The sequence below is a fragment of the Drosophila mojavensis genome, unplaced genomic scaffold, assembly GCF_018153725.1.
Source record: "Drosophila mojavensis isolate 15081-1352.22 unplaced genomic scaffold, ASM1815372v1 contig_36, whole genome shotgun sequence".
Lineage (NCBI taxonomy): Eukaryota > Metazoa > Arthropoda > Insecta > Diptera > Drosophilidae > Drosophila > Drosophila mojavensis.
In genome coordinates this window covers 3904231-3931355 of record NW_025318858.1, presented here as the reverse complement: position 1 = coordinate 3931355, position 27125 = coordinate 3904231, and the positions used below count along the sequence as shown (strand labels likewise).

Here is a 27125-nt window from a genome sequence, read left to right as displayed (position 1 = left end):
AATTTAAAGAATATATATACATATTTTATGTTTTAAATACAAAAAAAAAAAAAAAACTTACATCCATAAATTGTGAGTAAACCAATATACTCTCTTGCCACATCTCAAACGAATATAATTAACTACATTTAAGTAACATTTCATGTGCTGCAAAAACACTTTGCATTCGTAAAAGTCAAGATACGAACAGCCAAGAGAAAGGAAACCCGGCAGAAAACTGTAAAAATTAATGATCGCTGATTTTATGACCTGCACAGATTATGGCCAGGAGCCGTCAGAGGAAAAGTCAGTAGAAGTCAGACAAGTCACGCAGCACAGCGACTGCACAGATCCTGCTGAGTCCTTTGGGTAGGGATCGTTTCTACCTGAGCGTTCACTAGCTGGCGCCGCAAATCCATAACAAAATGCATGAAAATCCGTTAGACAGACGGCTAAGATAGTAAGGCTGAGCAACTGTGGGCGATCCTTAAACAAATAACATTATAGGTTGAGGCTTCATTTGGTATGCACAAGGCAGAGCATTCGGCTGCTCACTTTTAGCTATTCTACGTATGATCTGCATCTGAGCACGACTAATGATAAAGTAAAACTGTTTTCCCATCTTTATCTACGTTTTACAGTTGTTTCAGTGCCCAATTCTTTGAAGTGAGTCTCACCTGAACGGCTCTCTGGACTACACCTTCTTCGACTTCATCTGCTTCTTTTTCGCTATCGGTAGTTTTTGCCTTTTGTTCACCTTTTGTCATCTTTTCTCTTTTTGTTTTCTTCAAATGCCATTAATTCGTAATGAGAAAGGTGTCACCCAGTCTAAAGTCAAAAGACAAATATTACCAGACCCGCCTCCCAAGTCTTTAGTCTCTCTATATATATTGAGAAAGAGTGTACGGTCCTCTGCAGGTTCTGCTCAAAATCAATTAGTTCGCATTCAATTACAACCATCATCAGCTGTACTAAAGGTGAAACAAATATATGTTAGGAGTTGCCTTTTGATTTCTATTCAATTGTCTTTAAAAACATCTTGAGAAATGCACCTTAGAGAAATGAAAGAAATTTTATTGCTTCATAAGAGCTGCTTGATTTGAATTAGTAAGTATATCTATTGCTATGACATAACATAAGAACATGATTCGTGAAAATCTAAAATCTAAATTTGTTTTAGAATATCTATTAAAAAGATAATCAAGACTAGTTAATTTATGGTAAGCAATTCATCCAAATTGAAGAAACATCTTCCACAGAAGTTGTGATCTTTTGCTGATCTGCTAGAAAAAATATTTTGTACTGATTTTTGAAGCAGATGAAATGCAATATTGAAACTTAATAAAAAAAAATCAAGTATCAATTTCAGTTAAATATAATTCGAGAGAATTTTATAGATAAGAGTTACAAATTCATCTTTTGTTATGTATCTTTTTCCATATACTACTTCTACTCAGCTTTTAAGATCAGAATAATGATCAATGATTATCAAATTAAGTAGATTTGTGGATTAACAAACCTAAAAGATCTTAAAGAATTCATATTTATGTTTTGTTCAAGTGTATACCTTATTTTTAAACAAAACAAGTAAGAAAGCTATAGTCGAGACTGCTCGACTACGAGATCCCCTGAACCCTTGGAGCAATAGCTATTTCAATCATTTTTCGCGTCTTTCAGCTTACACCAGAAATACGCACACACACACGCACGCACGCACGCACACACAGGCATACATACACACACACGCATACACACACACATACACACACACGCATACACACACAAACGCATACACACAAACGCATACACACACACACATACACATACAAAACACATACACACACAAGCACCCACGCATAAACACGCATGGGCTGCAGTGTTGGCTTACTATGAAAACTTAATTGTTTAATAACTTTTTGGACATAGATCTTCATGAAACTTTCAGATTATGATTACAACATGGATATGCATGTATTTGCCAAAGCACAAGTCTCTAGTATTTGAAATACAAAAGTGAGGGTGGGGGGGGTGGATATGGGAGTGGGGGGTAAATTTTAACAAAAACCGAAATTGCATAAATTGCATATTAGTATACATAAAAAATTTGGAGAGTCTAGCAATAAAGGTGTAGGAGATATAATTTTATAACTGGTTTTCGATAAGGTTTTTATCGATAAAAAAAAGATCGGGATGAGTTATCGATTTTTAATGATAAACTTGATATGCGCGCTGTAATTACGAACATTTTAAAAAAAATTTGAAGCCTCTAGCTCTTATATCTTCTGAAATCGACGCGTTCATACATACGGACAGACGGACAGACGGACGGACGGACAGACGGACAGACGGACAGACAGACGGACAGGGCCAAATCAACTCAGCTCGTCGCCCTGATCAAGAATATATATACTTTGTGGGGTCTGCCACGCCTCCTTCTGCCTGTTACATACATTTCAACAAAACCATTATACCCTGATTTCCCATTGAAAATGGGTTCAGGGTATAAAAATGTATAAACAAAGATCTCGAAGATCTTAAAGAATCTACTTGTTCGAAGTCTTAAGCAAATTTACATGTTAGCCGAAGGGATGTTTAAAGAAGATCAATATCGGATTATATAGTTTGTGGTATGAAATAAAGTTTATATATCTAATGATGATTATTGAAGATCAATTGTAGCGCTTTTCGAAAACAAACTCAAGCTCAACATCCAAATCAATAAAGATCAATTGGTACCAACTAAACAGCTTCAACATAAAGATCAGCAATCTGCTTTAACCTCATCCATCAAACCAATCCTATCTAGAAGAGTCCATCACCTTTAACATTACCAAACATGAAAATCAAAATACAACTCCTTAGCCTCTCCCAATGATCTCATTTTATTTACCAAACGACACATTTCTTAAGCGGATTCATATCGGTGCCCAGTTTACAGTTAAAAGCCTCGCTAAACTCGGGCATATTACTCAAAGTGCCCACGACACGGAACTCCTCGCTGGCATGGGCATCCGTTTTAAGTCTTTTCAGCTTGTACGCGTTGTCGCTGCCCGTGCACCAGGTCTGAGCGATCTTCAAGAAGAAGAGCTGCTTATTATTGTACTCGATGCCACGCAGCGGCTTCTCCTGCCATGCCTTATTCTTGGTATGCTTCTTATAGGCATAGTAGGCCATGCGTGCGCCCACATTATCGGCAATATTATCGCCCGAGGTCAAAGTGCCATTGGTCGCCATGCCGAGTAGCAAATATTTGTTATACTGCGATTCCAGACAGCGATAGCGCTCCTTGAAGTTACGCAGCGATCCCGCCGACCACCAATTGATCTTTTTGCCGTCATAGTTGAACTGATAGCAGTACGAGTCGAATCCATGCGCCATCTCATGGCCCACTATATTGCCTATGCCGGCAAACTTGAGCACATCGGGCAGCTGCATGTGATAGAGCGGCCACTGGGACATGCCGATCGTGATGAAGGCCTGATTGAGAAAGTCAGCATAGTATGCGTTCACTGTACGCGTGGGCATCAGCTGTGGTATTAGTGCCTTGTCCACTGAACGCATTCGCACCTTAGCTCTATTCCGTTCGAGGTCCGCAATATTTTCGAAGAAATCCTGGGTCATATTCACCTCCTTGTAGGCCTCATCGATCAGCTCGCGATGCTGTAGATCATCGCTGTAGCCGACGAAAACATCCATCGAGGATAGCTTCGTTTTCGCCTGCGAGCGTGTCTCCTCGTCCAGCCACGTATATTGCTCCAACAGCTCATAGAAGGTGTCACGTATTTGGAGCGCTAGCTGCAGGACATCTGCTCGACGATCCTTGTCGAAGACGCGCTCAATAAACCAGGGCAGCAGTGCATAGTTGTAATACGACTCGGTGATCATACGACAGGAGTTCGCTATGCTCGAATTTCTCGAACTCTGCGTCTTCCAGACATCGTAGAATTTGAGCAGCACGCGTTGCTTCACATACGAGCGCAGCAGCGTAAGATTTTGATGTTCCAGAAAATGCACCAAATCTCCAACAGATTCCAGTTGATTGTGCACCATCCAATGCGATTGCTGCGTCCCATTGAAAGCCACTTCAAAATATCGGGTCCAATTCAAACGATCCTCCTTATGCTTCAGCAGAAATTCACCCAAAGTCAACTTCTCCGTTTCGTTGCGAGTTTTCACCAGTTGTGTGAGATTTTTTTCGAATTGCGTTAAATTTGCAAAATTATCCAGAAATTCGCGACGTTTCACTTCATTCTCAATATGAAAATCCTTTGTCATATTCTGCAAATGATCCGGCGTGTATTTCGAGAGCAATTTAGTTGGAGCCTGGAGCAAGACGATGAATTTCCTCAGGGCCGGATTGTAATTGACTTTCAGAGGCAACAACGGAAATATCTCATAGTTAGACATGAAATTCACATAAATCCAATCTTGAGTAAAGTTAGAATTCTGATAACGATCTTCCAGCTCCATAAATTTGTGATAGCCCGGCGAGAGATCGGATTTCATCTGTACGCAGCTGGCGTAAAACTCTTTAGCTTTCCATTCCGAACTTGTTGTCAGATTTCGGGGCAGCTCTGTGGCATTCTGTAGGAATTGCAACACCTGATCGTCGATTACCGTTTGTATGCCCTGCAGGAGGCTAGTGTTGCGCTGCTCTGGCCGCAGTAGAGGCGACTCCTTCCAGTTGCCACACGCATACTCATAGAAATTCTCGCAAGGATCAACGCTCAGATTCATTGTGGACAGCATAAATTTGCCATATTCCTCCAGCAGCTCCTCGCGATGCGTCCAATGGGATTTGGCAAACAAGTTCGTATCATTTGCAGCTGATACAACAACAACAGCAGCAGCTACATGGATTATTAACGTGGCCAGCAGCGTATTCACCATTATTTAAATCCAGAAACTAATAGGAAAGGGCCGAGCGCGCTCGCCAACTATCGCAAATGTTCTAAACTTTGGGAGCAGCGCGCTGTGGCAATTTATACACCACGTGCAACAGGTTGGGCCCAGCTCTATAACTAAAATTGGGCAGTTTGCGATACCCTGCTCGGGCTACGAGTAGGGTATGCAGAAATTGTGTAACTCTATAGGGGTTATATGATTGAGGTTAAATTAGATAATATTTTAGTTAAAATATTTAAAAATTTAATTTAATTAATTATAAAAATAAAAATCGAAGTTATATTTCTTGAATTTTATTTATTTAATTGTTGAAAAATATTGAAAAATAAATTTGAATTGAATAATTTATACAAATCTAAATTGAATTAAAAATATTTAAAACTATAATTTAATTAATTAAAAAATAAAAATCGAAGTTATATTTCTTGAATTTTCTCAACGAGATTTATTAAAATTTTTAGTTAACTTAATTTATTAATTGAAAAGACATTAAAAATTAAATGCAGGTAATTTTTAATTTTTAATTAAAAAATGTAACTATATATTTTAAGTATTTAAATTCACTGAGCAAGCTTATCACACCTTTTTGTAAGCATTGAACTTTAGAGCAAGCTGTAAAGGGTATCTATTAGTCTGGCAGCACAGCTGCCAACTCTCACTGCTCCACGCTCAGTTTGGCACAGCTGACGCATTGATTTTGTTGTTGCTGTTGTTGTTGCGTTTTTTGGTATTTTACAAATTTAAACTCATTCTTCAAACTCACCACAGAAACCACAATTAGGCTGCTGGAAAAAATTTATTGTTGTTCTAAATCAGATTTAAGCGAATATCTTCAACGAAATCTGCGCTCTCTTCGACTCTCAACACATTCTCCAATTAATTTATATATTTAGTCTTTATTTTAAACACTTTACCTCGTTCTCTTATCACATTTGGCATATCAGGCTGCTCTTGATTTTTGTTTGTTTTATTTTGTTTTGCGTTCGCTTGGGCTTTGTTTTGTTTTGTTTTTGGTGAAGTTTTTAACCTAATTTATCTCTAATTATAGATCAAAGTTTAGCTGGGCTCAAATTTATTTTGTATTTTTAGTCGAATGTCACATGTTAATGACCCCATTCTAAATAATAGCCGTAATTATAATGCAAAATATATCGAAATGAATTTTTGCTTTAGCTTTTGGTATTTGATGTCAAATTTCATGCTGTCATTTTTGTTCGCCTCTAACAAAAAATGCGAATGGTAATTGATACATTATGAACATTTAGTTGAAGTACGTAAATTAAAATTATAAATATTTTGGATTTTTGTTCTGTTTTTTTTTTTTTTTTTTTTTTTTTTGCATTTTTTGCAATTTTTATGTTATTAATAGAAATCATTCTAATCAATTATGTATTTTACTTCTCGATTAACCTTTAAACTATTTGATTATATTTAGTATTTAAATTTCTATTTGGTAATTCTCTATATTGTTTCTATTCTCATTCATTCTCTATCTCTCTATCTCCCGTTCATTGCTACATCTGTGGCGCCTCTCTTTGCGCTTCTCATACATTAACACAGTCAAAGTTCCCTATAGCTCTTGTATACGATTCCATTCATACTCTTTTTCAACCCAGTATTTCAAGCGCCCCTCTTTGCGCTTCTGATACCTAAAATATGCCATATAGCTTGATCGTCTCCATTAACTTAACATTTCTTTCACCTCTGCTTGCGCTTCTCATTCACAATACATTCCATGGTCAAGGCATCATCAGCTACTGTTTGGCTCTGATCTCATTTGATTTGTGTTAACCCTACTCACATGCAGCTGAAGCTCTAATCTCTCAGCTCTAATCGTCGTTTCATGAATGAAAAACTTGGACTTTAAAGTCCAGTGGCTAATGATGCATGGAAAATACCGAAATATCAAAGACCAAAATCGAGTTGCGCTAACCACAAAATGTTCATTAGACCAAAATAACGATTATTGTAGAAAACTTTGAATAATGAGAGTAGATACAAAACACACATATCTATATATATAGCTATATATATATATATATATATATATATATATATATATATATATATATATATATATATATATATATATATATATATATATATATATATATATATATATATATATATATATATATATATATATATATATAGCTCTAATAGAGTTGTGTTATGGTATGTTTCGTTTGATTTATGGTCAGCTAGAACAAAGCTGAATTAGTTTTGGCCGGTTAAATCGCATATTGAAACAGGAAGTCGAGACGACAAACGGCGACACGCGACAACAACAAATTTTTGTTCTCCAGCATAATAAAGAGCATATTAGTTAACATTTAACCCTAAAGGAGGGCGTGTCGTGTGCCCGACACGCGCTTCTTAAAGATGCAAAAAAAAACTACAAACACAAATAGCGAAAGGGTTGCGAGGGTTGACAGGAAATTTCGCCAGGCCGAGACAGCTGCTAGAGAAAAGTGTGCCACGGCTTATGAAATGGAAATCGCGACCAGGAAGCGAAAGGGGGGAAAGTGATTTTCGTTTTCTCTCTCGACAAAATTCGAAAACTAGGGCGTGGCTGTGCTGACTTTTAATTACGCCCTGTGCTCCGGCTGTCAAAGGAGCTCAATGTCGGTGCCAGTCAAGATTCAGAGTCCTGTCGGGCAATACGGCTAAAAAACAAAACACTGAAAACAGAAAAGAAAACATTTCAATTGATGAAGAAATATGAATCGAAAGGTGAAAGTTGCGCATTGTGCCAAAAAAATCTATTTGACGTGTTCTACACGCAGAAAAATCAATTAGGCACTTGTTGAGAATTTGTAAAACTTGAAATCGGGCACACAGCTTATAGAGGCAAGTTGGATTGCAATAGAAAAAAAGAGCATATTCTATTTATTGATAGAATACAAGTCATATGATCTCAATACACGTATAGATAATCTATAAATATTACTTGTATCTTGAAGAATATAGTTTATATAAACAGTTCTTATATCTTAATAAAAGACTAAATATTTTACACATTTTATTACAAAAATTATATTATTATATTATATTATATTAAATACTCAAAATTTAAAACCCAACATAAATTTAGTTATAAAGAATAATATGGCTATATGTATATGTATATAACTAATATTATTATATTAAAAATCTTTAAAATTTCAATCAAACTTTGCTTTAGAAAAGTTCTTTGAAAATTTCAACTCAATAAGTTTTCGCTCAGTGTAGCTTTAACAAATAGCTGCCAACAGTTGCAATTGCAATTGCAGCACATCCTGCGCAGCAGCTGTCTCCATCAAGCCGGCAGCCACAGCGCGGCCACAGTTAAAAAACTGAAAATTAAATCCTTTTTTCAGGCTCAATTTATTGCAGCTCCTGCTGCTGCTGCATGTCCTGGCTTAAGGCAAGCTGCGCCAACTAAATCGAGCGCGTCAACAAAAGGACAAAAGACGATCCCCGCCTCGTTTTTTTTTTTTTGGCGGTTTATATCCTTTGCTCTGCCTCTCTCTCTCTCTCTCTCTCTCTCTCTCTCTCTCTCTCTCTCTCTGTCTGTCAATCTGCCTCCCTCTATATATTTTTTGGCATTGTTACATTGCGATTACTTTACCTGCAACACGGCGATTAACACGCATCCTTTTTTTGGGCAACCTTAGCCAACCCTCTTCCTCTTCTTCTGCTTCGTCTTCTTTTGGCTGACTGCCTTTATTGCTTTCTTATATGCGCTTTGATTTCTATTTGCGGCAATATCCTTTATCCATTGTGCCTTTTGTTGCATGCACCGGCTGGCAAACACATTAGGAGTTGCAATCGAACGATTTGCGGGGGAAACGAGGGGGAGAAGGCAATGCAGTTGCAGCGGCGGCAGCAGGAGCTAAAAGTGACAGCATTGCCGCATCTACAAAGATCCTTTAACATTTTTCAATTATTCTACGATATTTAATCTACTTTTTTTAGAGCACTAATATCTCTTTCCCTCTCGCTCTCTCTCTTTCTCTATTTATTTCTCTTTGTATATCTCTCTATTATACTATGCCAACGGTAGTTCCTCAGTTTTTATTTCTATAGAAAATATTTTAATCAACATCTTTTAGGAGACCACACATGGATATACTCATAGAACTCGAATTGTAATTTAGCCAAGTGTTGTATGAATTTTAATCAAAAGTATGCAGGAAGTTTTTAGTACTACTGATATATAAAAGATTCAAGTAAAAACAAAATAAAATAATAATAAGAATGGGTTGATAATTAATAGAAATAGGTAGTATTTATCTCCAAAAATATAAATACTACTCTCCATATATACTCCAATCTCTAATATATACACTATAACATCTTTCATCTATCCTTCAAATATAACGATATGCCTGATTATAAATCAAAATCGTAACGCCCCTTTATCATATAAAACATATATGCTGCCTCCTTAATAGAGCTGCAAGCCAGCAAAAACAGGGGGTCTGCTTCATTCAAAATGGGCGTGGCCAGCCACGCTTATCGCCACGTAACGCCCACGCTTCCAACGCAAATGTTCAGATTTTCTTCAATTTAGTTTTTACTTTGATTTGTCAAAAATTGATAATCAATCAAAGTCATAAACGAATCGAATGACGTTCAAAAACTGATTATGAATTAAGCATGCTTTTTTTTTGTAGTTTTTTAAAATGGCGTGCAACCCCCTGAAATACGCACTGCATTATGCAGTGGATTTCACTACACTTTTTGTATGTTGATGCCTAAAAGGCGTAGCTCAAAATAATGATGAGTAATTGATAGTGACACAGAGGCAACTAGCCGAGGAATATGGCAGCTGGTTTAGCTAAGTGACACGTAGGGTGGTTGGGTAGGGTTGGACTATCTAAATAGGGGTAGTTGCTGGGGCGCCAAGTGCTGTTAATGATGATGTTCAACCCTTTTTACGGCTAGTTTGTGCCTAGTTTATGCCTTGATTTTGCCTTTCATTCCACCTTTTTTTTTGGGTTAAAAAATAGCAAATTCTCACTTAATTTTCGTGTCAATAAAAATGCAATTGTGCTTTACACTCTGTTGGGTGTGAAAAGAAAAGAGGTATAATCGACTAAAGCAGGGTTTAGGGTCACCCTTAAAATAAATAATGTTGTTTGACATGGCGAATTTATTGCAAGCGTAGACTTAAGTCTAAACTAGTCATATACATATATAACAGGGTATTTGTCTAGTCGCTTGCCATCTCCTAAAACGTATTTCCCTTTATACTCTCTTTTAATATTCCATACCAATACAGAATAAATCTCGGGCTATTATTGAATATACAGGGTATTTCTCTAGTCGTTCATTTTTCGCCTTAAACATATTTCATATGATACCCTTTTAATCGCAGCTTGACTTTTTCGAATTCACAAATAAAAAACTAGGCTAATTTTAGTTACAGGGTATTTGTTTAGTCATTCACTATAGCCTTACGAATATTCCCTATGATATCCCTTTTCATACCCCTTCTCTCTTGATTTATAGCCATGGCAAGCTGTCGCACGAAAACAATGCCGAGTCCCTGGTATATGCGGCCCATTGGATATCATAATTATGACAACAGCAACAACAATAAGGATGCTGAATTGTTGAACTATGTGGCAGCTAGCAGTCAGGCGGCGTTGCCACCCTTTGGCGTCGGGCTCGGACTGGGTGTGGGCGTGGGCGCGGGCCTGGAGCCGCAGACATGTCTGCCATATTTTGGCTACGAAACAGCAGCCGTCACGGCGAAAGCGCACAAATTGCTGCCAGAGTTTTTGATACCATTGCATGAAATTATGTTTCAACATCATTATCAACAACAACAACAACAACAACAACAGCAGCAGCAGCAACAGCAGCAGCAACGACAGCCACTGGCTACAACAGCAACAGGAAGCACAATTAATAGTCTACCCGGACTAACGTATGCTAAGACAGAGACATTAGCCAGCGCTAGTTGCTATGCAACAAAGTCATTAACCCCACAGCAACAACAGCAACAGCAACATCCACGTCACAATGGCGAACAGCAATTCGTGCGGCATTTTCACGAACGGGATCGCCTCATACGCGAGCATCAACTGCAGCGACTGAGAGATGTTGCCGAGCCAAGCAACAAGGACGAGCCACAGGAGCAGGAGCAGGAGCAGGAGCAGCAACAGCAGCAGCAGCAGCAGGTGGAGTCGAATGGCCATAAAAATCATTGGCATGGTGTCGTCTATGATGGCAATGGCAATGCCATGACAGCAACTCCCAAGCACAACAGCAACAATAGCAATAACAACAACAGCAACAATAGCAGCCCACCAACAGCCATCGCCTTGGCTGCTGCTGCCGCCACTTCGAACAAGGAGTCGCACATTTACGAGCAGCCGAATGGTCAACTTTGTTGCGCTGGAAACCCCGACAGCCCCACCACAACAACACCCGCAGCAGCCGCACCTCCAATAACAACAGCAACAACAACAATTACAACACCAGCAACAGCAGCAGCAGCAGCTACGAACAAAGGTAAGTTTGCTTGCTAATTGATGTTGTCTAGGAATTTGTGTTTGACTGGCAAATATGCCATAATTGAATATAATAATATTTATTAATTAATAATCAAACTATTCATATGCTTAATGATATCGTTATAAATACGTTGATTATTATTATAATTTTAATTATTTTAACTCATTATAAGCAAATACTTTAAAATTTGCCTTCAAATTCCATTAAAAAAAAAAAAAAAAAAAGCCAAAGCAAACCCTCCCAGCCTTTAACATCGAAACTCTCAACTCAATTACGAGCGATTCGCTTAATAGAAATCATGTCAAGGCATGTCCACCTAACCCCAATGCGAAATACCTTTCCAGCTATTCGCACCACATCAACACACGCACACACACTCCACACCCATTCACACACACACACACACACAAACACTGTGTAACGCCAAGCAACACACGAAATCCATTTAAAATCACTAAAATATTAATAAATTTTACAAAAGTGCGCAACAAAATATGCGTGAAAATTCTCAAGTGCGAGCAACTAAACCTTGAACAACTTTATTTAATGGAATTTAAAACCACTTTTCATTGGGTGGTTGGCTGGTTGGGCAGCGGGTGGCTCATGGGTGAGTTCGCCTGGGGCGGCTGGCGAGCAAAAAATACACTTAAATGGAACCACAATTGCATGAGCTAACCTTTGACATGCTACGCACCCCAAAAAAAAAAAAAAAAAAAATCTCAAAAAAAAAAAAAAGGAAAGCTCACTCGGGTGTCAATGCCAACTGTGCCGCGTGCAGGTCCTGAGCAGCTTATGGCCAATTGAACGCACCCACCCACCCGACCAAGCCAACAGACACAGCGGGTGGTGCGGCCAAATCCAATAAAACCGCTTTACAAGCTGTAAAGCAAAGATCATGAATCCCATTTGGTTTAGCAGCTCAAAAGATTTTATGCGCGCCTTTTTTTTTAAACAATTTTATTCTAATATATTTAAATTAAATACAAATTAAAATATATAATATATATATAGAGGTTATGTATATACATTTTTTAAACATACAAATTTAGGTTCACAATTTTGTAGATTTATTATTCCTATTTTTAATCCTTTTATGAAAAGGTGTACTTTTAATCTATGAACTTAAGCAAATGATTTAACATTGAAATGCAAATTTTTTTCTTTCGTATACCTTTCATAGTTTTTCAAATATTTAAAAAAAATGGCTACGCTTATCTTAGGGTGAAATTTGCATAAAGGGTTGCTAAAACAAAATGTCTGCTCGTAAGCTAAAAAACATATAAATATTTAGGTATCTAATATTGACAGATTTATAAAAATAATATTTTATGTTATATAATATATAAATATGTAATAAAAATTGCTTTTATTTTTTATATATATTCTTTATTATTTATATATGTGTATATTATATACTTAAAAATTTTTTTCTCCAAAGGGTTGTTTTTTAAATTTATATAAAGCTTCAAAATCTTTACGAAATGGTGAGAAAATTTCTCAAAAATTCCGTTAGCTCTTCAACAGACAAAACCCTAGTTAATCAAATGTACCTTTCTTACCCTCGCACCCTACTATCAAAAAAGACCCAAAAAAATCACCCATAGCAAGTAAAAAATTGCATTGTTCAAACCCAAGAAAAAATTCGATTTTTGCCTATTTTTAAATTTCACATCTTTTTACATTAAAAAATTGCGCATTATTGAGGCACATTATTGCCCTAGCATAGGGGTTGCTAGGGACTGCAGCGCCATAGACCAAAATAGTGAAAGAGAGAGGGAGAAAGCGATAGATAGGTTGTGTGTGTACAAGTGCGTTTGCTCTGCAGCTAAGCTGTGCAAGATCTTTAGTAATCCTTGACAATGATCCTCAATTTTTACCCTTGAGTTTCTTTTCACATTTTTTTTTTTACCTATTTTCTTGCCCAAAAAAAGTAAAAGAAAAAATTTTCGCTACGCATTTTCAATAAAAATCAAGGAAAATGCAACGGATTTTTTTCTGTCCGAAGGGTTGCATTTGACAGCAATTTTTGCTGTTTTTTTCTTGTGGCTGGATCGAATTCAATAAACGTTAATAAATATCACGGCAAAGAATGGAACAGTATTGAGGCATGACGAAGAGGAAGAACAAGATGAAGACTAAAGACGGCGCTTAAAATGCGGAAGTAAAGGGACATTTTATTTTTTCGCTCTTTCTTTGCTTTTTTGCTTTATTTTGAAGGCTGTTTACTTCTTTTTTTTTTTTTTGTGTGCTCGCGGCATTTCCGTTAAGAATTGATTTTGGGTTTACCTTTGATTTGCTATCGAAAGGTTCGGCTTTTCCACTTATTTTTGGCGCGAATTTATCAGCAGTTGGGCAAATGTTGAGCGGGTTAACACTAGGGCTCTCAGTTGAGAAGGTGAAAAGAAGTGGAAATTTTAAAGGTCTGCGACAGAGAATGTTCTAAAAGCCTTGAGAATTTTCTATGCGATTTAAATTAATAATAATAATTTTATAAAAGGGAATTTCAATTAAATTTTAAATATGGATGGAATTCACATAATTTTTTATTTTTTATTTTATCCAAATATTTTATTCAAATTTTGTTTACAGTTTCTTAACGATTCTCTTCATATTCCGCATACCAATTAAAGCCAATTGCTCAAAATAGAATAACAAATTAAGGCAAACTTTAGACACAGCTAGCTACAACCCTCTATTAAGAGAAACAGACGAAGTCGAAGAAGAAGAAGCATACGAACTAGCCTCAACTAGTCCCATTTTATTTGCTTAACGCAAATTGGGATGTCATTTTAATGCAACACCAACAACAAAGACAACGACAACAAGGACTGAAGTCAACCACTGAATTTCCTGCTGCCAGGGGCTGTACGCTTTTCATGCAAAGTGCGTCGTCCCCTTTTTGGTTCGATGCCGCCAAGCGTTTATTTTCTTGATTAATTTCAATGTTCGAGCAAAAACTTTGTTGCTGTTCTCCCTTTTTGTGTGGAATATTTACATGTGTCTGTCTCTCTCAGTGCTTGTCTTTCTCTCCCCCCGCACTCTCCCTTTCCAGCTGTCTCTTCTCTGTCTGTTTTTGGCAAATAATCAAATTGGACTTCGCAAGCGACTGCAGATTGTTTATCTTTTGTTTCATTCCGTGACAAGTTTAATCAGGCTACGTGGAGCAGGACACACAGAGAATATACGCAGGACACACTGCAGGGCTTGTGCAGGACAGCAGTCAAAAGGATAACTATTGAAATTAGTTGGCAAGCCATACAGCTTTTCCTTTAAGCGCTCACGAAAAAGGGACGCAGATTTTCCTATTGATTTTCCTCGAAACGCATTTTTGTATTCTTTCCCACTTAAATCATTTTGGCACTTTAATGAGAATGAAAAGAAGAAGGCTAAGAAGATTGAGCGAGAGAGAGATAGAGAGACAGAGAGAGAGCGCGCGAATGACAGGGGGCTGCTTGTCCTGCGGTCTTTCATATCCTGCTTCAACATTAATTTTGCAGTTTTAATTAAAACATTTTGAACCACACAAACAAGAAGTGGGACGCACATTTTGCCCCTTAAATATACCCTGTATAAATTAGTGTATATGTGCAAGGGAATAGAAAAAGATGATAATTTTGGGCACATATGCTTAAATTTTTCATTCAGACTCAGAATCATTGTAACTGATTAAATGATATTAATTAAAGAGGACACCTTGGATACACATAACAAGAGCAGAGAGGATATCAGTATTATCTGCAGAGTAACCTACTGCTTAGAGGTGATATTTATTGCACAGCATCAGCATTCTTGAGAAATTGTCTCTGAAATGACATCAGTCAAATTTACACAGTATCCTATAGCTGCGCTTTCTTTCTCTGTTTTTGTAAACCAAAACCAAAGCCGTCTCTGGAATCCAAGTCCTTGCAGCACTTCTGCTACCCACTCATAATCATAAAATGTATTCCCTGTCACCACCCACAAGTTTCCTATAGGAGACATAGCCTAGCTCTACACCTCCCCATCCTCAAGGACCCGCCACATGCCCCACTTCCCTTCTTCTTTGTGCACACATCGCACGTCGGTTGCAAGTGGCAAGTGCTTTCGCGCCGCTGCTTTTCTGCAGTGATGCAAAAAGTTTTTACACCCCCAACTCCGCAATGCCAATCCCCCCTCAATAACTTTCATATATAGAAAAGCAGAAGCAGGAAAACAACAACAATGCGCACCACACTTGTTGTAATTATTCCCTAAACTCCAAACTCTGAATGGTGTTTAGTGTTTATATAATAAAAACTTACGAAGCGCACACAAATACACATGCACAGACACATACATTTACATGCATCTGCATTTTGCTCAATTTCCAACATTTATATACTAATACACACACACATCAATAAGCACACGCTTCATGTAAAGTCATCCAATAAGCTCAAACACCTTTATATGCGCTCACACACACACGCGCACATCCTAATTATGATCCATGTACTTGAGTAAAAGCGAAATATGCAAAAGGAAATATTTAACGGCAACTGCGCAGCGACGCAGCTAGCTGCTCATATTGCACATGCATATGTTTACGTATATGTGTGTGTATGCATATATAGCGAGCGCATTGGCCACACCCATTTCACTCAAACTCTATGCTAATGCATACCAAGTGCTGCGCAGGGGTAGGTATGCAACGGGACAATGACAACACAAAGTCTAATCAGAATGCAGGCAGCCACAGCTGAATACGTTCCACACCGACACATTCACTCACTAGCTCACTCACACTCGCACTCACTGCTCTACGTAATTTAACTCAACTCTAACGGTGCAGGGTTGATAACTGCCTGAGCACAAACATTTGAGCGCAATGCTGTAAGCAAATGTGTGCCAGAGAGTGAGTGAGCGGCCAAAGGCAACAAAGAAAACTAGGCAAAAGGAGAAAAAAAAAAAAACAACACCAACTACAGCAATTGCTGCTGCAAATCATAAAGCATACACTCAGAGACACACACACACACAAACTGAGGCAGGCAACTGCAGCGACAACGACAGCACTGTGTACCGTTTGTCGCTGGCTTCGTCGTTTCAGTTGCATTCGGCAGGCGAACGAAGTCGGTTCGGCACAACTCTTAGTCGTAGTCGCAGTCGCCAACGCAGTTGCAGTCGCAGTCGCAGTGCAAAAGCCGTAATTGTTATTGCTTTTTATACGATTTAAATTCTAACTAACTTCTACAAAACGAGCTGGCAACTCTGTGCGCGCGCTCACTGTGACTTGCAAAAAAAAAAAAGCAAACAAAAACTTTTTGACAGAACAATCGCATTTACATATATATTAACGAAAGCCAGTGAAAAGTGAATTAAAATTCTCGAACATTTTGTGCATGCATAAAAAGAGAAACTAATTAAAAAAAAAAAAAGAAAAAGTTTCAAGCGCAAGAAAAATAAGATGATGTTGCTACAGCAGCAACAACAGCGCCGTCTGTGGGATGCCGCCAAAGCAACAACAACAAAAACCACAACAGGATCCTCAACTGCAACAACAACATCGGCAGAGGCGACAGCAGAAGTCGGCAACAAATTGGATTTGAGTTTGGATGATGTAGCTGCGAAACGTCGAGGCATTCGTCAAATTCAACGCAAGGATCAGGAAGACACAAGACACGCATGTAGGAGACTATCTTCCATATCTTATCCATAAGTATACACAGCGATAGCGTTGCCATATAGCCAGTCTAACTAAGCAAAGCTTGCCGAAAAGCTTGTCTTGCCAGCTTCTGCTGTAAAGCTTAGCTGGATTCGTTGGTTTGCTTGACTTACCGTTAAATGTTGCGCTTTTTTACAGGGTTTACTTCTGCTATCGAAATTTAATTTTTGTTTATCTAATATATACATTTAATATATTAATTTTTAAATTAATATATATAGTAATAATGCAGAAATTATATAATTAAATTAATAATTAATCAATCTAAAAATATTTAAATGACACGAAAATTAAATAATACTATTATTATAAATTAAAAATAAACAAATAAAACAGAAACAATTTGAGACAATTAAAAAAAATTATAATAAATAAATAAAATTAAATATTATAATTAATAGATCATGAATTCTTAAAGCTATAACTCGCTAAAAAAAATAATATGAATCTAAAAAATTTAATATCATATTTTACTGCGGCCAAATAGTTTAAATGTAGCTAACCCAAACATTCTTCTCAAACATTCTTCTTCTTACCATTACTTCACCTGCGACTTTCACTTTTCACTGCTGAACCAAATTTGTTTCAATAGTTGCAACTCGAATGCCGCATGATCTGATTGTGAGCGACGCACGCCCACACAATGGGCAATGGCATAGAATTTCGATTTCCATATCAGGATCTACAATTTCATGGCATTTTGCTATAGTTTTCGTTTTGATTTGGCATCATGAGATGTCCTGCCGAGGCATCTCCTGCTGCTGCAGATGCCGCTTCTTTGAGCAACCCCACAGTGCGTGTGATCATTTTTTTTGTTTAGTTTAGATTTGCATCCTGGACAGCGAGTCCTGCCCTGTGTGTGTGTGTGTGTGACCGTTGTCCTTTTTACCTGTTCGAAGGAACGATGTCTCAGGTATTTTGCATGCATACAAGACAAATGAAAAAACGTCAGGCATATGTCCTTAAAAAAAGAGGGAAACGTAAAGGTAAAAAGGAAAGGAAAAAAAGAAGCAGCGCCTTTTTAGTCCATCTCTTAAGACTGAGGCGTGCAATTTCTCAAATTTTCCCTTAATTTTCCTAGTCATAAAAAAAATACAACACGGAGCTAGCCACAAAAGCCAAATTTTGTGTAATTACATTTAAGCCGTGGCAAGGATAATGCGCCTTTCCTTTTTTGCCTTTTTAATTGCATGAAAAAACTACCCAAAAAAACAAGTAAGTAGGGAGTGCTCGACTTATAGATACCCATTCGATATACACAAATATAATAAATCGTATGGGTATACGATTTATTATATTTGTGTATATCGAATGGGTATCTATAAGTCGAGCACTCCCTACTTACTTGTTTTTTTGGGTATACGATTTATTATATTTGTGTATATCGAATGGAGAACATAAATTTAAAGATCAAATCGTGGAGATGTATATCGTAAGGGGGATATATGTATACAAAGAGATATACTTAGCATTTATGTATTGATAATCAATATCGATATCGACAAGTTAAATATCTGTGTAGTCTTCTATGTAATATCTTCGTTTATATACCAAAGAGATAAAACACGCCTACCTCTACCTCTTACAGACACGCCTACCTCTGCCTCTTACATAAATTTTATCAAAAATAATATAATCCCATTTTCAAGACTTTAGTAACATTTAGCTTATAGCATGCAGATCAGCGCATTGTCCAAGCAAATTCAGTGACAAAATGGACTCCACAGAATCCATTACGTGAATGTCCTCTGAGGTAATCTGTATATTTATAATGTCAAGCTGAAGCATTATGCACAAGGATTCCAAAGCATTTCATCTGCCATATATTGTCGTAAAAATATGTCGCCTTTTCTGCTGTTGCTCTGCCTTTCTATACCCTTCTCTCTCCACCTTTCTCCCGCTCTTTCTCTCAAACTCTCTGTGTGTTTTCGGGCTGCCACACTTTGTTTACGCCCCGGGGGAGCCATAAATATCATATCTACTTTGCAACACAAAAAACTCGACCACTGACTGGACTCTGGACAGCGTCACAGGATAACACGACTACAGAGACGTCTTTTGCCTTTTGCACATATGCGTGTATTTAAAGTACTCTCTGTTTGAATGTGTATGTGTGTGTTTGATGGTGTGGCTGTGTGTTGGACTTTGCATAGACAGTAGCAAAGCCGTTTATGTTAGGGTTTGATATGATAATGCGCTCATAAGCTATTCGGCATTGAAGATAACAAAAAAAAGACAAAGTGTACAGGAACAGATACAGTAGTCATTGGCTAAGATGATTTACAAATATAATTATAAGCCCAACTTTAACTTTGCTTTAATTATAATATCAATAAAATTTGAAATCAAAATTTATCTGCATACATATATTATATATATTTCATGTAATTTCAATCAAACTTTAAGAATTACTTTGGTTACTTCCTTGTATTTAAAGTTGAATTGAATTTCATGCTGATTTCATCGTTGAGCTGTCGCGGAACTCTTAAAAAGTTTACAACGCTAGCCACCCAACCACCCGACCACTGAAACGACACCACTCAAAGGACATCAATGGACAGTAGAAATTTTTGCATGTTACGCTACAACGAAGCACCGTAAATACTAATGGACATTTTACGAGCCAAGTGGCCCGAAGCAGACCAAATGGACAAACGATGACCACGTCTGTATATGTGTCTTTGTGGGTGTGTTGTATGTCTGAGACACTCGCCAAAAACAGACAACAAGCAGACGAAGCAGCAAACACAACCCCCTAAGAGCAAATTGAAGTACGGACTGCAAATGCACAGACGTGACATTTGCATTTGACAGAAGGCAAAATAATCGATAAGGAAAGCTCAATTATCGATGGCAGCTGATAGGCAGACTGAAGATTTTCTGTGGATAAACTACAAATTGTAGTTGCTAGTCTTACTAGTTATCGATACAAATTAAAACATTATTTTACAGTTATCGATATCAAATGTTATCGATAAATATTGTAATGTAAGTAGATTTTGGTTCAATATCGTTAAAACCAAAAATACTCTTATCGATAAAGGTAGTTTAACTATCCACATCGATCTCGTGCTTATCGATAGGCAGCATATTGTAATAACTTGATACAGATCAAAAAGTAATGACCTTGTTGGTAGACAGTTTTTAATCAACTACTGATTCTTCTATATTCTTCTTCCCGTTCCATTCACTCCATTGATTATTATTAAATATACAAATAATATTGGTTGTAATTCGCTTTTAATTCCCCCCATTTTTAAGGAATGCCCTTATTTATCAAACCTAACCACAAAGATTGAAATTTAAATGTTTTTTTCTTTCTATCTCATTTCTTTGCAGTTATGCGACACATGTCAAACTCGCCGACACCGCCATCTCCCCTGCGATCTCTATCAGGTATGCACCTAATCCTTTGCTAACATACATCAAACATGCACCAAAAATATATAAGCAAGGGTCTCCTATCTCTGGTTAGGGTGTAGGGATATTCGAGTTTGCGAACGTGAAACGTGGAACGTGGCTACTTTGTGGCCAAATTGATTACTCACACGAGCTACGTAGCCAATTTATTGATGTCTCTTCGGAGAGAGGGTAGGGCAACAATTTTATAGTTTTTGGCAAAAGGATATATGCAACAACGACTGCAACAGCAATAGCAACAACAACAAAGGCAACCCCCAAGCAAATGTTTGAGGATGCGCCTGAGGTTCAGCTCGAGCTCTGAGCGTGGCAGTTGGCTCGGGGCTTGCGGCTTAGGTAGAGCCACGCACGTGACTAAAGTGTGGCTGGTAAAACTATTTAAGAATATACATATATATTCCCGCATAGACTGACATTGGAGTGAAGTGAAGTATTGAGAAAACATAAGACAGAAATGGAGTAACAGAATGATTTAGTAGAAGTTTTGAAAGGAATTGGAAAGGGCAAAATATTTGTATAAATATAATTTTTCATAAATTCGACCCAATCAGTTAGGTCTATATGATTATATTATTATATTTAATATTTGTTTTAATTTGATTAGCATACATATATTACTTTCATAGGCCTCTTCGAACTTTGATTTCGCAAATGGTTGATCCCTAAAATAGTGTTACACAACTTTTATAGTAGATCTCTAAACGTAATTTGGGGCTGTACTTAATTTCAATTCGCATCTCATTCAACGTATTCCAAGAATCAAAAATGTTCACTTTTCAAAGCAAAAACTCTGATCAGTCCTAATGTATATATATTTATAAAGTATTGTCCTTCCACCCACAATTTGGAAACAACCCTGTCAAATTTGCAAATGTTCTATACTTTGAAAATACAACAACCCTCACGACATATGCAAAAGGTTATTTATACACAATTTGACACACACACACACACATCAGAACACATTTGACCCCATTGTACACCCGCCTGACCCTCTCTCACTCTCGTCTTTTGCGTCTTCCTTTTGCTCGCCCTTTTAGCAAACACAAAATAAAAATAACAATTTGTCAGAATGTAAATTTCACAACTGCGCATTTGAATTTTATTGTTGCGAGCAATTATGTAAGAGAGGTTCGCCCCTAACTGCTGACCTTTAGCCCCTACCCTCTACCCTCTCGCCCTACCTCCCTCTCCTACCCCCTCCCGCTCACTCTCACTCAATCTCTCTTACACTCCTTAACAAAGCGCAGCTAATCTATGCAAAAACATGCATCAATCCACCCCAAGCACTCATGCAAACATTGCGACAACCCTCATTTAAATAGTTGCCGCACAGGGTTGCCATATCATCAACTGACAATTAATTTTGCATTTTTATTGGTTTACACAAATTAACGCGACGCGCTTTATTCAAATATGTCACAACAGCAACAACAACAACAACTGCGAACCCTTATAAAAAAGGGTTGTGGCAGATATTTAAATTACAAAAAAAAATGTGAGTTTGGGGTTGGCTCAAGTGTGAGGTTAGGGTTAAGCCAATCAACTGTTGCGCATCTTCCTTCCTCCATCAAATTTGAATAGCAAATGAGGTATCAGGCGTGTGGCAAATTGTGTGAGTTTTTTGTGTGCGGAAGGGTTCAAGTCTCACTCTCTCTTTTTTCAACCCTAGCCCTCGCGACTTTTTAAGTGCTACTTGTTGAACTGTTATTCAAATTGTGCAACGCCTTTTCCTCTTCCATGCACCCAAAGGATTTGTTTGCGTGCTGCTAATTGTTTGGGTATCCTATTTTTTTGATAGGGTAATTTGTGACTCTCTTTATATTTTAATCAGCGGTTGCTGTTTTTTTTTTTTCCTCTTCCTCTTTGATTGGGTGCGTTTCTTTTGATTGGCTTTGAGGCGTTACGAGGGCGTTTCGCTTTGGTTGATTTGTGGTTTTATGGTATTTTAAAATTTTGAAGTGTGTTGAAGTCGAGACAGGGTTAAAGAGGTAATTTTGGTAAGGAAACTGTTGTTGAGGTGAAGGGGGTTGGGCCGTATTAGGCAATAATATTAGCTTAATAAGGCTTAAGTTTTATACAAATATTATAAATATCAGAAAAATGAGTACGACAAACTCTCAAATTTACATTGAAAAAAAAAAAAAAAATAATAATAATAATAAAAATAAAAAAATAAAAAAAAAACAGTATAAATTTAAATATATTATTATATTTTAATTATTTTATATTATTTAATTTTAAAGTGTAAAAAAAAAATACTAAGCATATAATAATATATTTCATAGTATTTCCTATTTTTATTTCATAAAATGAAAAACAGTTGCTATAATTAATAAATACATATATTTAATTTTATAATTATTCCTTTTGAAAATATTTTAAATAGATTTGCATTTCAATGGCATATTTGCCAAATACCGAATATTCTCTTTCAACTATTCTATCACCATTAGATTTAAATATTTGATAGAAGCCCCTGAAAATGCATTCCATATTCAGAAACTCCAGCGTTATCTTTAGCTAGATATCCTGCATAATTGGATAGTTTTGCGAATATTTATTTATATGCGAACTGTTATATCTTTCCCATAAATCGCAACACGCACACTTTGCCCAGTCGCCCCATGTGACGCGAACAACCCCTAAACAGAGGGAGACAAGCGAATACGAGAGAGGGAGAGAGAAAGAGTGAGTGAGTGAGGGGCAACACTTCATTTGTCAGTGCAACAGAGACTCACACTCGCACTCACACTCACATTCACACATTTCCACATTGTTGCAACAACACATCTGCTGAACAGCACCTGGCGTCAGGTTCTGCATTCGCTTTTCCCTATTTCCATTTTAGAGTTTTTCACTGCTGGATCTCTGGCAGCAGTCACAATAGTTTTTTCTCTTTTTTTTCGCCTGCAGCTTCTTGACTTGCCACATGCAACACAATGCAACGCAGCAGCCTCTTTTTTCAGTTTTATTGTAGCTTCAAACCCTTTTTGCCAATCACAAGTTGCATTTGAACTTCACCCCGAATGAAAATCAAAAATGGAAATCCTTTGCCTTTCCAATTGTAACAAACGAAAAACGAAAGCGGAGAAAATTCCAGCCAGGGGGTTGGCAAATTTTACAATCAGCGGGTGGGTTGGGGTTTTTAACCCTTATCTACGTGACTTTTTTTTTATAGAGTTGACTGCATTTCTGCTAATTATATTAGCCGAAACATAAGTCATAAAAACAGCTGCCCACATATAAAAAGTTTTCCCTTCTCTAATGCCGCCCGCATTTAAAATTAAAGTTTTTTAATCCTGTTAACAGGACTGAACAAAGCTGCAAAGCTGCTTAACAAAGCAAAAAAAAAAAAAAAACAATAAAAATAAACGATTCATGAAATTGTTTCAAACAGGTTAAACTTTAACCTTTAACCGTTAAAGCTGTATGCTAAAAATAATTGTTAGCAATTAATTACATTTTAGTTATCTAATTTTGTCAACCTTTGAGTACATGCTAAGCTGTGTTAGCCCAACAGATTCTAAGTACTTTTAAGTCTCATTCATTAATCTTAAAAAAAAAAATAATAATTTCCGTTATTCAAAAAACTTTTCATAGTATAATTTTTTATCCTTTTATTAAAACACAATTGTTTTATCATAAAACGATTTTAAATATTTGTTGTATGATATTCATACACTAAATATATTATGAACAAATATCAGATATATAATTTTTGCACTTACTACTTTTATTTTTCTTCACAACAATGGAACATTTTTTACTCCAAAGGCCATTCCCTCACCCCGAGATTGATCAATGCTTAGGGTTTTTGGTCTTTTCAATGGATTATCTTACAAGAACTTCCTGACCATTCTTTAATTTCAAGCAAATTCAATAGGTTGTAAATCAATAAATATGCTCATGACACATTATGAAATTTGAGATCTTAAAAAAAAATATATAGAAGAAGAAAAACTTGAAATGAAAACAAAGAAAAAAGCAAAAGTTGTGTAAAGCTTCCGTCCTGCGTTCGATGCCGGCGATTTTTCAATTATTATGCATGATTGAATTTAAGGCTAGTTGATAGATGTAAAACGGGGAGGTCAATGGGGGAGGGCGTGGCACAAAGCAAAACCCTTCCGGTTGAGCGTCTATCGCCTAACAACAGCTAACCGCAGGACAACAACAGGACAACAGGGCAAAGGACTTAGCCGAGAGCCCATTCAATTGGAAGATTGAATAAAATTTGCCTTAAAATAGCAAAAATATTGAAAACTTTTGGAGATGGGCAGGGGCGTGGCTGGGGCAGGTTGAGTTGGGCAATTGAATTATGTGTGTGTGTATGTGTGCATGCGTTGTCCTGCTGTCTCTGCTCTGGCTACTTGCTACTTGCAAACTTCATTGAGTTGGAAAATTGAATATATATATATATATATATATATATATATACATATAAATTTAGTTAGAGAATATACATAAAATGTTTGGCGACTGTTAACTGGCTTTGTATGGTCAATATGATTGGCTTTAACATATTTTAGTAAGGCAATTTAGTTAAAGAAATATATCCAAATCAATCACACTATATTTTATATATAATATCCTATAATCCTATGCTATTCTTGTTTTGCTAATTCAATCTTTTTTCTTCACTTTACAGACTGTGGCAAAAGCTATGAAGAGGAGGAGGAGGAGGACGATGATCTGGACGAGGATGTTGCTCAAAATTTGAGCAGCAAGCGTCGCGCCTCACGGCAACTGGACGTTGCAATGGAGAATGAGGTGCTGAATTTGGCTTCTCCGGCACCCAAGCGCATGGCCCTCGAGCCCCAAGCACCTGAGCCACAGCCAACTGCAGCAGCAGCAGCAGCAGCAACTGCCCCGCCTCCCTTGGGTGTGCCAGCACCTTTGGGCTTTGGACCCGAAGACATGCAGCAGGCACTGCAACTCCAGCTGCATAGCTATATTGAGATGGTTCGTCAACTGGCACCCGAAGCCTTCCCCAATCCCAATCTGGCCACGCAATTTCTGCTACAGAATTCGCTGCAAGCCTTGGCCCAATTTCAAGCGCTGCAGCAGCTCAAAATGGAGCGAGAAAGGGAGCAAGTGCAGCAGGTGTCGAGTGAAATTTTGCCCACGCGCCACTACTCCACGCCCCTGAGCAAAAGTCCGCTGCGCAGTCCGTCGCTCAGTCCAGTCGGTCGTCAATTGGAGCCACAGCAGCGCACGCCGCCCAATTCCTTGGGAGGATTGGGATTAAGCAGCGCTGTGCTAACACCAAATACGCCTAGCATGCAGCAGCAGCAACAGCAGCAGCAATCGACGGCAGCTGCTTCCAGCTCGACACCCAAACCCTTGAATAGCGGCGCCACCGTTGCCGCTGTCATGGCCACCAAGCTGGAGCAATCCCCAGAGGAGACTACAGATCTGGAGGAGCTGGAACAGTTTGCCAAGACTTTCAAGCAGCGACGCATCAAACTGGGCTTTACCCAAGGCGACGTGGGCCTGGCCATGGGCAAGCTCTACGGCAACGATTTCTCCCAGACCACCATCTCGCGCTTCGAGGCGCTCAATCTGAGCTTCAAGAACATGTGCAAACTGAAGCCCCTGCTCCAGAAGTGGCTGGAAGATGCCGATTCGAGTGTGGCCAAGTCAGCCGGTGGCGTCTTCAATATCAACACAATGACCACCAATTTAACCACCACACCGGAGAGCATATTGGGCAGGCGGCGCAAGAAGCGCACTTCGATAGAGACCACAATAAGGGGAGCACTGGAGCAGGCATTCATGCACAATTGTAAGCCTACCTCGGAGGAGATCAATCAGCTGTCGGAGCGCCTGCATATGGATAAAGAAGTTGTGCGCGTTTGGTTCTGCAATCGCCGGCAGAAGGAGAAACGCATCAATCCCTCCCTCGATCTGGATAGTCCGACGGGCACGCCGCTGAGCAGCCACGCCTTTGGCTATCCCCCACAAGTGCTCAATATGTCCAATGGACATATGCTGCTCGAAGCTAGCGGAGGAGGATCACATTGCGGTAGCTCCATTAGCTCGGGAGATTGAGAGATTGATCGTAATTCAGATTGTATATAAACCGAGTGAAGTTCTCCAAATCTTCCACAAACATTCCAAAAATAATAAACCAACAACAAAAACTGCATATCGTATTATCCCTGTATCCAAAATCCTCCCTGATAGATGTTCGTATCAGCATTCCACGAATTTACAAGTACATATAAATATATTATATAAAGCCCCTATATATAGGCATTATATTGGATCTATGTAGAGTGCCACCCATAACTGTTGTTGTCTTTGTATCTGTATGTATGTACGTACGTGTCCAGCATGCCAATCTATCAACTATTTATAGCAACATATACATACTATATATATAATTAATATTAAATCTAGATACCTATGTAACATACTATCTATATATTATAATGATATTGTTGTACAATGTCCAGTTGTAAATTGATCGGAACACTTAGATCTAACACTAAACAAAAAATTTCAATAAAAATTATTTAAAAACTTAATTGAAAAACCAAATTAGTTTATTTTTGGTATGCCATAATGCGAAAGGATTAGTGGAACTTACTAAAATGATTAGTAAATTCACATAATTATTATAAAATAA

At 37.7% G+C, this 27125-nt stretch overlaps 2 protein-coding genes across 4 annotated transcripts in view; one reads left to right on the top strand and one right to left on the bottom strand.

The window, feature by feature from the left end:
* Nucleotides 1–27024, top strand: part of LOC6575935 (POU domain protein 2) — a 41722-nt gene extending 14698 nt beyond the window's left edge. The window contains exons 3-5 of one of the 3 annotated variants that reach the window (XM_032729112.2): nt 10381–10548; nt 20414–20470; nt 25143–27024. In XM_032729112.2, coding sequence (XP_032585003.2) covers nt 10381–10548; nt 20414–20470; nt 25143–26545 — 1628 coding nt within the window. In that variant the 3' untranslated portion in view covers nt 26546–27024. Of the gene's footprint in view, nt 1–10380; nt 10549–11363; nt 11389–16442; nt 17037–20413; nt 20471–25142 lie in introns of those variants that run through there. The other 2 variants (XM_015164894.3, XM_002001903.4) reach the window with 2 other exon arrangements.
* LOC6575937 (endothelin-converting enzyme homolog) lies at nt 2728–4979 on the bottom strand. Its single transcript, XM_002001905.4, has one exon. It carries the CDS (start codon nt 4867–4869, stop codon nt 2866–2868), a length of 2004 nt encoding a protein of 667 aa, XP_002001941.3. The 5' UTR covers nt 4870–4979; the 3' UTR covers nt 2728–2865.
* Nucleotides 27025–27125: the final 101 nt, after the last annotated feature.

Excerpts from the sequence above, each read along its gene's own strand:
- LOC6575937 (XM_002001905.4), bottom strand. The coding sequence starts at position 4,869 with ATGGTGAATACGCTGCTGGCCACGTTAATAATCCATGTAGCTGCTGCT.